We start from the raw sequence: 14,553 nt of genomic DNA, 5'->3' as shown, positions 1-14,553 counted from the left end.
CAAGTTGAACTACCTTTTTGCTTTGTCCTTGTCATCTTCTTCCACCAACCCATCAAAAATACTACTGTCATCTCTAAAAGGAAAAAGAGAGTGAACAGAGAAAGTAAGCAACAGCAATACCGAGGGAACACGGGAATCACTCAGTTGCATCTTACGATTTTTTGTTTTGTTTTGTTTTGTTGTAATTGACAGGTAGAGTCACAGACAGTGAGAGAGACAGAGAGAAAGATCTTCCTTCCATTGGTTCACCCCTCAAATGGCCACTACGGCCGGTGCTGCTCTGATCCAAAGCCAGGAGCCAGGTGCTTCCTCCTGGTCTTCCATGTGGGTGCAGAGGCCCAAGCACTTGGGCCACCCTCCACTGCCCTCCCAGGCCACAGCAGAGGGCTGGACTGGAAGAGAAGCAACTGGGACTAGAACTGGCGCCCACATGGGCTGCTGGCACAGGCAGAGGATTAACCAAGTGAGCCACGGTGCCAGCCCCTCATCTTATGACTTTTGTAAAGCTGACAGACTACACAAATCCACTTCAGTAACTATTAACTATTTTCTAGTACATATCTGTAATACTAACTCAACTGTGAACATGAAGATCTCTGGATATCATGTGGCCTAGAATGGGAACTAGTAATCATTCAGAGGCCAGCATCATATGTAGTGATGTTTCTCAGGGGCAGAGAAGACACAGCCCCTCGAGACGGCTACTCACAGATCCCATCTCCAATCTCAGCACAGTCCAAAGCTATGGCCTTAGTGCAGCAGGCCTGTCTGAGGAAACTCCTTGCCCTATGGCACTTAAGTTATAACACAGTACAGGTCTTCATAATTTAGCTCTGGGACAAAAAGAAGGGCTGCCCTCAGATGTCAAGTCATTTCTGTGTACAACTCTAGCTGTAAAACTCTGAAAAGAATACCTATCAGAAAATCACAACTTAGCAGGTGTAATAAAAGCAGTTACTTGAGCATTAGAAGACCAACACAGGTCAAAATGCTACGAGACCTCCAACAAGTTACTTAGCTAACAGTTTCCTCATGTGCAAGGTGTTAGGGAATAATGCGGAGTTTAGATGACCCGAGCAGAAGTATGTTTATTAGCTGTCAAAGAGAGGTGCTTAAAATATTATTTTATTTAATCAAATTTAAGGCACCACTGCTTATAAGGCATTATTATTTTATGTTTATCTATGAAAGAAAAAAACTGCTATCAATTATTTTAAGATCTGTGGAATGTCAGATGTTAAAATGTAAACAACAACAAAATGGAGTCTTCGAATAAAAAATTCAGGGGGTTTACACTTTCCCCAAAAGTAAATTTAAAGATCATAATTTTGAGTAATGAAGTCCTAATTGCAGCTAGCTTTTCTTGTTCACAAACATGTAGATGACTGGAAGGATGGGGCTGGCACCAGAAAATACAGAGAAAAGGGATTCTAGAAGGTTTCAAGGAAACACTCATAACTGTTACAATTTCTTTCACAACAGCTCTGACCAAATCACTCAAAATTACAGCCCAAGACCCACTTAAAACACAAGTAACATGCTGCTGACTTTGTACAAAGTACTGACAAATCTTCCTCACACCATCTTTGTTTAGTACGGAAACAGAATGCAACAGTAATTATGCTTGTACATAAACTCCCCTTAGTGATACAGCCCATTATTCTCACAGTGACTTTCAAAACAGAAGTCAGTGAAGACGCACCTGTCAACGCTTGAGCTCATCTTACTGCAGCTTACGGTAAACAACATAACACACTACGTTTCCGTCTTGTGGTAGACATTTGTGTTTCTCCTTGAGTGAAAAGAAAAACAAATGGTCATTGGTTTTCTAAGAAGTTTACTTTCACAAACGAAGTTGTCTTGAGGAATAAAGTATATCTCATAGTGCCTTCGACATGTTCTGTTTGTACCAAAGGCTGAAACATCACTTTCAAGCAAATATCTTTGGCTGGGACATATTTGACATTTTTTTTCTTCTAAAAAAGAACTACAGGAGAAAAAAAAAATCCGGCTCATAATTCATTTTGTTTACTAAAAGATAATAAAATTTAAAAGGCCACTCTTAATATTCAGTAAATTGGACTACACAAGTAGGCTGTATAATATTATCTAATTGGTAATAAATATTTATTGAACTCCTATTTTCAGCTAAACACTATGGCAGGCTTGGGTGTCCAAGGATGAAAGACACAGTCTCTGCAGGCAAAAACCTGCACTGAGAAGACCCAGACAGCTGGACAGTTCTAAGAGGTATAAGGCAGGCATACTGCATAATGGCATCACTGGGAAAGGCACAAGTGTGCCCAAGGGAATTAAGAGGAGGGAGTCTGAGGAACCGCTCGATGACAATGAGCTTATCAGGGAGTCAAGATCCTTGTTCCTGGAAGTGCGATCCAGAAACCAGCAGCGCTGGCAGCCCCCAGGAGCCCCGCCCCAGAGCTGCTGAGTCACAGTCTGCATTTGCACAGGTCCCCCCGTTCCGCCGGGCCGTGGGCTGAGAAGCAAAACCCGAGAAAAAGAAGAGGCAAACACTGAAAGACGCAGGCTTCTAAGCAAAGGAATGGCAAGGTGCAGAGAAGGCACAGGCCTTCCTGAGGTGAAAACACCGGCCTTGAGAAACTCAAGAGGTGCAGCCTTTTCCTTAAGAGAAAATCGGACAAATTATAATTAGCACAGCTTAAGTGAGAAGGGTGAGGAGGGGTGAAGGCAAGTCAAGCGAAGAACGATCCTATTATAGAGGGTCTCACACTCACATGGGAGAAGCTAAAACAGTGCTTCAAAACTGCGTCACAAGTCTAAAATTCCCTCTGCACTTTGCATGGACTTCCAAAACACACAGTAGGTTTTATCCATACAAGATTCTTATATTCTACAGTCATGAGTTAAACACTGAATAATCGCCTTAACTCTAACAGACCGCCTAATAGTTTTGAAGGCATAAAAAATTATACTTTAATTTTTATCTTTTTAATTTAAAACTTAGAAAACATAAATGACTGTGTAACTCTAAACCAGAGAAGAATAGAGGTACTATGAGAACACGAGGTTCTAAAAATTCTACCGCTGTTTTCCAATGTACCTACCCAACTGGTAACTAGTGACACCGCGCGGTCTGTGTGATGGCTGCAGAAGCAGGACTGTGAATACCAGAGAATTGTTAAAGAGAATGAGTGAGGGAGTCAGAGGTAAAAATAAGAACACCAGGATTAAACACAGTGTCTAGGGTAACATCAGTGGACAGAACATAGAATTACAGAATTTGAGTGTTAAGGTACAGAATTTAAAGACCACCGTAAATACACTTCTCTGTTGCAACAGACGTGTTTATCATCACAGTCCTAACAGGCTAGTTCTGTCACTGGAACAAAAACAATAGGGCAATGGTGACAGCCAATTGGGGTAAATCAGTTTCAGTAAGACAACAATATGCTTGTTTAATTACCAAAGGATAGAACATAGGACAAAGCATCAAAAGAAAAACAAAGGAGGATCCCGAGTTTTAGGGCTGATAGTACAGAGAGGGCCTTGCTGACCGTGAAAGACCTAGAAGTCACAGGCCAATGCTTACAGGCTATCTGCTGCTGTTACTAACAGCCCTCTTCCAAAAATGTGTTGCTCCCCACTCAACAACTGAACACTGTATCCCGAACAGTCTAGCCCACGATCTCTCCTTTGCTTTGCAGCCAGCTGACAGACATGCTATTGGCAGGGGTGGGGAACTTCTTTGTTGCCAAGGCTCCTTTGAATACTTACAACATCACTCACAGGCCATATGAAATCATCAGCTGAAAATTGAGCCTGCTGAAGATTCACTGAGTTTTGAGTCCCATCTGCAGTTGCTTGGCAGGGCCAGACCACATGATTTTGTGGGCCTTATACAGCCCATGGGCCTAAAAGGTTCCCTACTCCTCCTTTAAGAGAAAGGCAGAAGAAGTGAGGCAGGGCCAACCAAGCACCCTACAGCAACTGCTGAAAGGCGAATCCCCGCCTTTAAGTGGCGTCAGGTACACAAACGGAGGAGTGACGGGGGACTACCCTGGGCTCCATGCTTTCAATCCAAAGACGAGCAGGAGTCACACTTGCCTATGCTATATTCTACACAAGCTGAAGAGGAATTTCAAGTATGTAGTAATACATTATTAAAAATTTTAAGTTTCATATTAATACATCACAGTGATATACAATTATATGACTTTGGAAAGCTCAACAGTTACTAGAATCCAAAGTTCACAATTACAAAGGATCAAGTCCCAGTGAGGAATCCAATGCTCTCTCACTTAAGCAGCCTGTGCTCACAGCCACCAGTGATCTGGCCTCCCACCTGAGCTCCCACCACCTTACTGCTTTATGATGACGGGGGCAATGACGGAAGAGTCTTATAAACATCATTTTCAGAGATAGCTTTAAAAAACATTCATCAAATGGGGAGCTATTAGTGACTAAGAAATGGTATGGACATTCAAATTTTGCCAAGTATGGAAGCAGTTCTGTTTGTGATTCCCCTGCAACATTATACATCATTATACAAGATTTCAGTCTCTGGCAGTCTATCCTTAGAACAGAAACCTTAAACAGAAAACACCACACTGTTAAAAATAAACTGCATGGGGCCAGCGCTATGGCATAACAGGCTAAGCCTCTGCCTATGGCGCCGGCATGCCATATGGGCACCAGTTCAAGTTCTGGCTGCTCCACTTCCGATCCAGCTCCCTGCTGATGGCCTGGGAAAGCTGTAGAAAATGGCCCAGGTAGTGATGGCTCCAGTACTTGGGTCACTGGCACCTATGTGGGAGTCCCAGATGGAGTTCCTTGCTCCCGGCATGAACCTGGCCAGGCCACACCCAGCCCCACTATCACAGGTATCTGGGGAGTAAATCAGCAGATGGGAGACCTCCTTCTGTCTCTCTGCCTTTCAAATAAAATTAAATGTTAAAAAAAAAGTTACAAAATTAGGGGCCAACACCCACCGCGGCATAGCAGGTTAAAGCCACCACCTGCAGGGTCGCCCTCCCATATGGGCACCGATTCAAGTCCTGGCTGCTCCTCTCCTGATCCAGCTCTCTCCTGTGGCCTGGGAAAGCAGAAGACAGCTCAAGTGCTTGGGTCCCTGCACCTGAGTGGGAGACCCCCAAGTAGCTCCTGGTTCCTGGCTTCAGATCAGCTCAGCTCGTGCTGTTGCGGCCATTTGAGGAATGTACCAGCAGATGGAAGACCTCTCTCTCTCTGCCTCTGCCTTTGTGTAACTGCCTCTCAAATAAGTATTTTAAAAAATTATGGGGCAGGCGCTGTGGCATAGTGGGTAAAGCCACTGCCTGTAGCACCAGCATCCCATAGGAGCACTTGTTTGAGATCTGGCTGCTCCACTTCCCATCCAGCTCTCTGCTGGGTCCTGAGAAAGCAGTGGAAGTTGACTCAAGTCTTTGGGCCCCTGCACCCGCATGGGAGACCCAGAAGAAGCTCCTGGCTCTGGATTGGCACAGCTCCGGCCATTGCGGCCAATTGGGAAGTGAACCAGCGGATGGAAGACCTCTCTCTCTCTCCTTCTCTCTCTGTGTAACTGTGACTTTCAAATAAAATAAATAAATCTTCAAAAAAAATGAATTAAAAATTAGAAGTCCTCTAATATCTGACCCCATTTAACCACTTTCACATGTTTAACTGTTTTGGTGTTTAGTTTCCTTTACCTAAATTTTATTTTGTTAATTTTTTTTCAGTTTTAGTTAGGGTGCCTAGGCAGTCTCAGCTGACTTGGGTCATTTCAATGCAGTATTAAGTGTCTCCCTTTGCGCTCAAAGGTGGCTTGTTCTCCAGGCACCATGTGTTGAATTCCACTTAATAAGAAAGCTCTACCTGCCTCATCTTGCCTCGTTCACATGTACGGTTCCTATTATCCTGACTGGTAAGGTGGTTGTATGTGAAGTTAACGTTATCACGACCATGGATGCAGTCCGCATTGGAGTCATGCAGAATACTGTAATTACTTTCCCTTTCTGAGCAGTTTTTCCTACACATAAATGTCGCTTTGCTTTTTTGTAAACCCGGTTTTGTATATACTTATTACCAGTTTATTCCCAACTCTTCCCTGCCCAAATCTACTCTTTGTATGTTTAAACACATTACATATTCTACCAATTATCCTTCTCACAGCTATTTCTCTTAGAACCTTCTAACACCTGTTCGCGTTAGGACTGGGTGCTGTCTGTTACAGCTGGTGACTAACTGTCATCTTGTGATCACTGTCTACCATAACCCTGGTGACCTCCTTGGTCTCTGGTTAAGATGTATTCTGTTTTGTGGATCCTATGCCTCCACCATTTTTTAGTCAGATTTCCTCTTCCAATAGCTGTCTAAGGAAAGGAACATGGCAGGTCAATCAGATCTCACAAGTCTGAAACTGTCATTAGTCTATCCTTTTCTCTAAATTTTAAAATCTGTTATTTTTCATTTTATCTGAAAGGCAGAGAGAGAGAGAAACCGAGAGAGCTCTGCCATCCACTGGTTCACTCCCCAAATGGCTGCACAGCCAGGGCTGGGCCAGGCTTGAAGCCAGGAGCCAGATTCCACCCAGGTCTGTCTCCCATATGATGGCATGGCCTAAGTACTCGACTCACCACCTGCTGCTCCCGGCATACACATCAGCAAGAAGCTCAGTCAGAAACAGAGCAGCCAGGACTCAAACCAGGTACTGCAATAACGAGATGCAGGCATTGTTGCAAGTGCAAATTAACCACTGGGCCACACTATCTGTCCCTAGTCTTTCCTTAATCAGCAGTTCACATCCATACTGAATACTGGGTTGAAATCATTTTGTCTTGGATTCTGAAGGCTCTGTTGTCTTGTCTCCAGCATGGTATCAAGAAGTCCAAAGCCTGTCTCATCACTGTTCCTTTTTATATGACCTACTACTTCTTTCAACCTGGGAGCTCATTGTGTTCAAAAATTTAACTGCACTAGTCACTCAACAGGTTCCTTCTAACTGAAAACACGTGACATCTAGTTCTGGAGAATCTTCTTGAATCATCCCCTATAATTGGTTCTATTTCCTCTGTTCTTTCTGTAATGTCTATTATTTGACAGTTCAGGATTCTGGACAGTTGCTCTAATTTTCTTATTTTTTCTTTCTCACTTCCCATTTTTGCTTTACAGTCAAAAGTATCAATTTTACTTCCAAAGTAAAAAATAAAATTCAAAGTGAAAATTTTATTGAGTTTTTCATTTTTAATGTCCTTTCTTGTTTCTCTTTTTTACTTAATGCATGTGGCACCTCCCCTTACCTTTATGAAACTTTTTTAAAGGATGACTTTGTTTCATTTTGACCTGCCTGCTGGTCTCCATCTCTCCACCTCGCTGCTTTCTGTGTCTTGCATGAGAGGTCTTCCTCGGGTGTCCAGGGACCTCAGGTCACAGGTTCACAGTAGAGAGCACTGCAGGCTCTGTGTGTCTGGCTTGTCACTGTCCACTGTACTGCAGGGATATCAGGCTGGAACACCTTCTTGGGGATTCTCAATGTCAGTGTCGTCAGATCTTTCCTCTTAGGCTAATCATAGTCTCCGCAGGAAAGAATCGGTATAAAGCCCAGGTGGCCTGGTTCTTCATCCCGGTTTCAGCATGTTATCTGCATTCTCAGCAATGTTTGTTGCTCCTCTCTTTTATCTTCACTAGAAAATAAACCTCTAGACTTCCGCTAAGATAGGGAAAGGGGCAGTTGCCTTGGTTCCAAGGTCAAGAAACACATTATGGAGTACAACTGCCTCTTAAATAGATTTACAGCTAGTTACTCTGTCCAATGTCATCATCACTCCTATTCCCAGAAGTAAAGAACACATTCAATTCACAAAAGTTTTAGAGGTTCTACAGCGCCAAGAGGTCTGTTTTTCAGCTTTCTCGCAGCTAGCTTAGGATTCCAGGATCTACGAGAATGTTACTGGTATTCCTGTTACTTTCAAGGTTCCAAAACTGTATTGCTTTTGTCTCCATTCTCATTTTTCTCATCATAGTGAGGTTACGTCTTTTGTGAAAACCTTTCACTTCAGCTTTAGTGAGGTGTGAGGTTTCAAGAGGAAATGAGATTTAACTGTACTGTTTGTTGCCTCCAACTAGAAGTCCTATCTCTCCCATCACTCTCATTGAGGCTTCACCCAACACACCACTGAGGTGGTTCACTTTTATTTATTATTTTTTTTTTAAGATTTATTTATTTATTTTAAAGGCAGAGCCACAGAGAGGCAGAGGTAGAGGCAGAGGGAGAGGTCTTCCATCTGCTGGTTCCCTCTCCAAATAGCCGAAACGGCTGTTAACTGCGCCGATCTGAAGCCAGGAGCCAGGAGCTTCTTTCCAGGTCTCCCATGAGGGTGCAGGGGCCCAGGGACTTGGGCCATCTTCCACTGCTTTTCCAGGCCACAGCAGAGAGCTGGATTGGAAGTAGAGCAGGTAGGTCTTGGACAAGCGCCCATATGGATGCTGGCACTGCAGGCGGCGGCTTTACCCGCTAGGCCACAGCGCTGGCCCCGTGGTTCACTTATCGGTGAACAGAAATATCTATATTGCCAAATCCAATGGTTGCTTTACTCTACTCACTTACTTCTTAGTAGCATGTGATGAAGATGACAACTTCTGCATTTATTAAATGCTTTTTTTGGGTTGCTATCATGGAACACTTTCCTTCTTAGCCACATATTTCACTGGCTTTTCCTTCTCTTCTGATTAATACTGGCATGTGCCAGGGCTGCATCCATCCCAGTCTGTGTATACTCACTAAATAACTGCATCTACATATGACTCCAAATACTTCCTATGTCAATGACTCCCAAAAGCCATACACACAGACCAGATTTTCAACTGCAGAGTCACATCCAACTGCCTTTTCAATCTCTCTACAGATTTTACAGGTATCTAAAACATCATACACGGTGGGATATTTTGCTAGAACAGAATGTAAAAGAATCCATGAAGCACTTGGTACACTGATTTGTGGAAAGCTGGACTTGCTTCTGGAACTCTTCACCAGTGTGATCCCCAATCACACCTGCTCCTTCCATTACTCAAGCATGCCACGGTCACTCCATTGTCACTGCCTCATAAGTTCTTCTTGCAAATCCTCAAAGGGCTGGCACCCTCATGCTGTTCAGAACACAGTTAAACAGCCTCTTTCCCACAGTGCCTTCTCTGGCTACCTAATGAAAGTACTCACCAGTCTATGACATCATCCATGTGAATTTCTCACATGGTACTAATCACAAATTTCTCATTTGTTGTCTTTCTCTAGAACTCAACCTTCAAAAGAGAATGGACATTTTCTGTCTTATTCTTCACCATCTTTCTAGTTATCTAAAATAATACCTTGCCGGCGCCGTGGCTCACTAGGCTAATCCTCCACCTTGCGGCGCCGGCACACCGGGTTCTAGTCCCGGTTGGGGCGCCGGATTCTGTCCCGGTTGCCCCTCTTCCAGGCCAGCTCTCTGCTATGGCCAGGGAGTGCAGTGGAGGATGGCCCAGGTGCTTGGGCCCTGCACCCCATGGGAGACCAGGAAAAGCACCTGGCTCCTGGCTCCTGCCAGGATCAGCGCGGTGCGCCGGCTGCAGCGGCGGCCATTGGAGGGTGAACCAACGGCAAAAGGAAGACCTTTCTCTCTGTCTCTCTCTCTCACTGTCCACTCTGCCTGTCAAAAAAAAAAAAAAAAAAAAAAATAAAATAAAATAATACCTGAACATAGCTGGTGCACAATCAATGTTCTGGGATAAATTAACATGGAAGGAAAATGTTTACAGTAAAACTTTCCTCAAATTAGTGTACCAAATGCCTCATGGGTTCTTTTACATTCTTTTCTAGCAAAATATCCCACCGTGTATTCTAAGATGCCCTTTTCTTTACCTTTTGTACTTTCTGGATATCTTGAATTGATTCTTCAGAAAACTACAGATTCAAGGTATTCCTCTATATGACTGACAATCAGTCTCAGGTTTCTGTTTGAACAAGAAAAAGTTATGTTAGATTTATTCAATACACACAGAAGTTTATCATGAAAAATAGTCTTTAAAAATTTGTAAATATAAAATTTAGAACAATATCACAAAAAATCTCTGTTAGCACATTTTAAATTCTCAAATTGTTTCTAAAAGAAAACAAAATAACTTAAAAATCATGAACAAACTAAAATAATCATTTTTAATTCTGGTATAGAAGCTAAACTATTAAAAATGACTATATGAAAATATGTTACTGAGTACACAATATAAAAAAGATGCGATTTGTGATAATGTAAAGTGGGCAAGGAGTAAAAAATATTTTTGTATGCAATTGAAATTTAAGTTGGTATCAGCTTAAAACAGATGGCTGTTTCTTTTTTGACAGGCAGAGTGGACAGTGAGAGAGAGAGACAGAGAGAAAGGTCTTCCTTTGCCGTTGGTTCACCCTCCAATGGCCGCCACGGCCGGCGCGCTGCGGCCAGTACACTGCGCTGATCCGATGACAGGAGCCAGGTACTTCTCCTGGTCTCCCATGGGGTGCAGGGCCCAAGGACTTGGCCCATCCTCCACTGCACTCCCTGGCCACAGCAGAGAGCTGGCCTGGAAGAGGGGCAACCGGGACAGAATCCGGCGCCCCGACCGGGACTAGAACCCGGTGTGCCGGCGCCGCAAGGCGGAGGATTCGCCTAGTGAGCCACGGCGCCAGCCGAGATGGCTGTTTTCTATAAATCCTATTGTAACCACAAAAAATACTTATACAAGACATAATAAATGAGAAAGGAATCAAAGAATAATCATACAAGAACATCAACAAAACACAGAGGAACAGAGCAAGAAAGAAAAATAGAAACAAAAAGAGTTACAGGGCAGACAGGAAATAAGCCTTTTCTTATCAATAATTACTTCAAATATAAGTATATTAAATTCCTCAATCAAAAAGGTGACTGAGGCTGGCGCCGTGGCTCACTAAGCTAATCCTCCACCTGCAGCACCGGCATCCCTGGTTCTAGTCCTGGTTGCCCCTCTTCCAGGCCAGCTCTCTGCTGTGGCCCGGGAAGGCAGTGGAGGATGGCCCAGGTGCTTGGGCCCTGCACCCCATGGGAGACCAGGAGGAAGCACCTGGCTCCTGGCTTTGAATCGGCGCAGCACACCGGACACAGCGGCCACTTGAGGGGTGAACCAACGGAAGGAGGACCTTTCTCTCTCTCTCTCTCTCTCTCACTGTCCACTCTGCCTGTCCAAAAAAAAAAAAAAGGTGACTGAAAAACACACACACACAATTCAATTACTTATTGTCTACAAGACCCCCAGTTTAGATTTAAGCAAACCAAATCCAGCAGCACATCAACAGGATCCCACATCAGGATCAGTGGGATTTATCCCCAGGATGAATGGATTGTTCCACGCCATCAACATTAACACAGGATGAAAATCAGAGGCTGTCAATTGATGCAGAAAAGCATTTGCCAAAATTCAACACCCTTTCATGATCAAAAACACTGAACAAACTAGAAGCAGAGGAATATACAAACTAGGAACTTTCCTTTTTTACTAAAACAATTTTGTGGGATGTTATCTATGACTTGAAAATATTTATGTCCTTTGATCCAGCAATTTCACTTTAAGAAAGAAATAATCAGAGATGTACTGAAAGTTTTACATTCATTGTGATATTATTTAAGACAGTAAAGAGAGATTTTATACATTAAATTGCAGTAACAGTGGTATCAAAATGTTAAAAAAATCACCTAATACACTGAAGCATTCCCCATGCTGCTCTCACATATTTAAGGATTTTTTTGCTTTAGTGTTTTCTAAAACTTATCCTATGAACATGCATTATTTTCATAATTAGGAAAGTTAAGTGCTACTTTTTTCTTTTTAACTACTCAATACTAGAGCACCAGTGATATATTAAGAAGCTAAGACAAAATACTTCATCTCTTCTAGAGAACAAAAACCTGGAGAAACCAGACTATTTCCCTAGGTATTATTTACATAAGTTAAATGAGTGAAAAACACCTTTTACTTTTCATTTTAATTAATAATTTAAAAACATTAGTTGGCCAGCACCGCGGCTCACTTGGTTAATCCTCCGCCTTTGGCGTCGGCACCCCAAGTTCTAGTCCCGGTTGGGGCGCTGGATTCTGTCCCAGTTGCCCCTCTTCCAGTCCAGCTCTCTGCTGTGGCCTGGGAAGGCAGTGGAGGATGGCCCAAGTGCTTGGGCCCTGCACCCCATGGGAGACCAGGAGGAAGTGCTTGGCTCCTGGCTTCAGATGCGCAGCGCACCAGCCATAGCGGCCACTTGAGGGGTGAATCAACGGAAGGAGGACCTTTCTCTCTGTCTCTATCACTGTCTAACTCTGCCTGTCAAAAATAAATAAATAAATAAAGACAATAGTCAAAAAACGGTTAACCCAAACTAAATTAAAAAAAATTCAAACTACAATAAGCAGTATTTTTTTTTTTTAATTTATTTGACAGAGTTAGTGAGAGAGACAGAGAAAAAAAGGTTTTCCTTCCATTGGTTCACCCCGCAAATGGCCGCTACAGCCGGCACTGCACTAATCCGAAGCCAGGAGCCAGGTGCTTCTCCTGGTCTCCCATTCGGGTGCAGGGCCCAAGCACTTGGGCCATCCTCCACTGCCTTCCCAGGCCACAGCAGAGAGCTAGACTGGAAGAGGAGCAACCAGGACTAGAACTGGCACCCATACAGGATGCTGGCACTGCAGGCGGAGGATTAACCAAGTGAGCCATGGCGCTGGTCCCAACTTTTTCTAACCTAATACCCTACTGACCCAGTGACCTATTTTGGAAGGCAAATTTCTTAAATTTAGTATCAAAAAATATCCAAAAAGGACAGACAGATGTAGTAACATTAACTAAAAGCAGCACTTAGGGGTGAGCTTTGGCAAGACAAGTGAAGGCACCGCTTGGGACACTGCCATCCCATATCAAAGTGCCCGGGTTTGAGTCCTAGTTCTGCTCTGATTCTTGCCTCCTGCTAATATGATCCCCAGGAGTCAGTGGTTATGGCTCAAGTACTTGAGTTCCCGACTTCCCGCTCCGACCTGGCTCAGCCCCAGCTGCTGCAGCAATTTGGGGAATGAATCAGCAAATGGAAGCTCTCTGCACCCCCACCTACCATGGCTCTTTCAAAAAAATTAAATTAAATTAAATTTAAATAATTTTTAAAAATTTAACTTGACTGCTATAATATAAAACCCAAGAATAATCCTTAAGCATGTTTATCACCATTTATGAGAAATTCCAACTTGCTTCTGTATATTACTAAGCTTATATTATAACTGAGAAGATAATTATCTGAGCAAAACTTTAACCTACAAAAGCTCAAATTAAAACCTTTCCTTGGACCTGGTGCTGTGGTGCAGCCTGTAAAGCCGCCACCTGCAGTGCCGGCATCCCACATAGCACCTGTTTCAGTCCCGGCTGCTCCACTTCTGGCCAGCACTCTGCTATGGCCTGGGAAAGCAGTGGAAGATGGCTCAAGTCCTTGGGCCCCTGCACCCACGTGGGAGACCTAGAAGAAGCTCCAGGCTCCTGGCTTCAAGTGGTCCCACCTCTGGCCTTTGCGGCCATTTGGGGAATGAAGCAGTGGATAGAAGACCTCTCCCTCTGTCTCTACCTCTCTCTGTCTGCAACTCTACCTCTCAAATAAATAAATAAAATCTTTAAAAAGAAAAACTTTCTTTTAACTACTGTCTTATTGACAAAAAAAAAGAAATTAAACAGTTCTGAATTTATTCAATAGTGAATAGGAACATAGTCTACAACTGACTGTAAAATATTAAGATTTAAAAATTCCCGATTCCATATTTTCCAAGATCAACTTAAATTGACTGTTAAGAATCACATCACAAATCAGTTTTATAAATCAGACCTCTGACAACCAGAGATGATTCTAACCCAAGACAAACATCAAACTACACTAGTCGGCTGGGACCAGGGCTCACAGAGTGCAGTGCGGACTTTCCGACTGATTTTCATCTTCAACTTCACTCCTTCTATCTGACTTTTATTTCATGAGCATGAGCTGCTTTAAGGTCCTTTCCTAATAGTTCTCTCATCTGGGTCATCTCATGGTTAATATTTTTATTGTCCTTTCCCTTAAAACAGTCAGATTTTCCTATTTGTATGTCAAGGAATTTTACACTATATTCCAATCTTTTTTAAACTTCCGTATCTTCTATATTTTTTAAATGTTTTTATCTACTTGAAAGGCAGCACAGAGATAGGTAGAGAGGGATACAGAGAGAAGAGCTTACATCTGCTGATTCGCTCCCTAGAGCCCAGAACTCCTCCCAAATCTCCACGTGGGTGGCAAAAGCCCATACACAGGAGCCACGGTCTGCAGCCTCCCAGAGTGTACTAGGAGGAGGCTGGCAGGGCTGGACAGGAAGCGGATCAGCTGGTATTCAGAGGAGCAGTCCAATCCCGGACGCAGGTGCTCCAAGCAGAGGCTGAACCCAACTCACCACAATGCCCACCCCACAGACATTCTCAGAACTGGGTTATGAGACGCTAGGTTCTAGCTTGTCTCTACGGGCAGTGGCTTCAGTGTAGGGT

At 43.4% G+C, this 14,553-nt stretch overlaps 1 protein-coding gene across 15 annotated transcripts in view; it reads right to left on the bottom strand.

The window, feature by feature from the left end:
• CLOCK (clock circadian regulator) overlaps positions 1-14,553 on the bottom strand; it is a 110,479-nt gene that overhangs the window by 51,639 nt on the left and 44,287 nt on the right. For 13 of the 15 annotated variants that reach the window (XM_089302796.1, XM_089302807.1, XM_089302810.1 and 10 more), the window contains 3 exons: positions 9,872-9,963; positions 1,703-1,792; positions 14-73 (listed from right to left, as the gene is read on the bottom strand). In XM_089302796.1, the coding sequence (XP_089158922.1) occupies positions 14-73; positions 1,703-1,749 (107 nt within the window). In that variant the 5' untranslated portion in view covers positions 1,750-1,792; positions 9,872-9,963. The remainder of the gene's footprint in view (positions 1-13; positions 74-1,702; positions 1,793-9,871; positions 9,964-14,553) is intronic. The other 2 variants (XM_089302799.1, XM_089302806.1) reach the window with 1 other exon arrangement.

Source organism: Oryctolagus cuniculus, chromosome 8, assembly GCF_051225735.1.
Source record: "Oryctolagus cuniculus isolate XC-2025 breed Fujian yellow rabbit chromosome 8, ASM5122573v1, whole genome shotgun sequence".
Classification (NCBI taxonomy): Eukaryota; Metazoa; Chordata; class Mammalia; order Lagomorpha; family Leporidae; genus Oryctolagus; species Oryctolagus cuniculus.
Note: the sequence above shows the minus strand (reverse complement) of the source record. Positions and strands in the feature narration are given on the sequence as shown.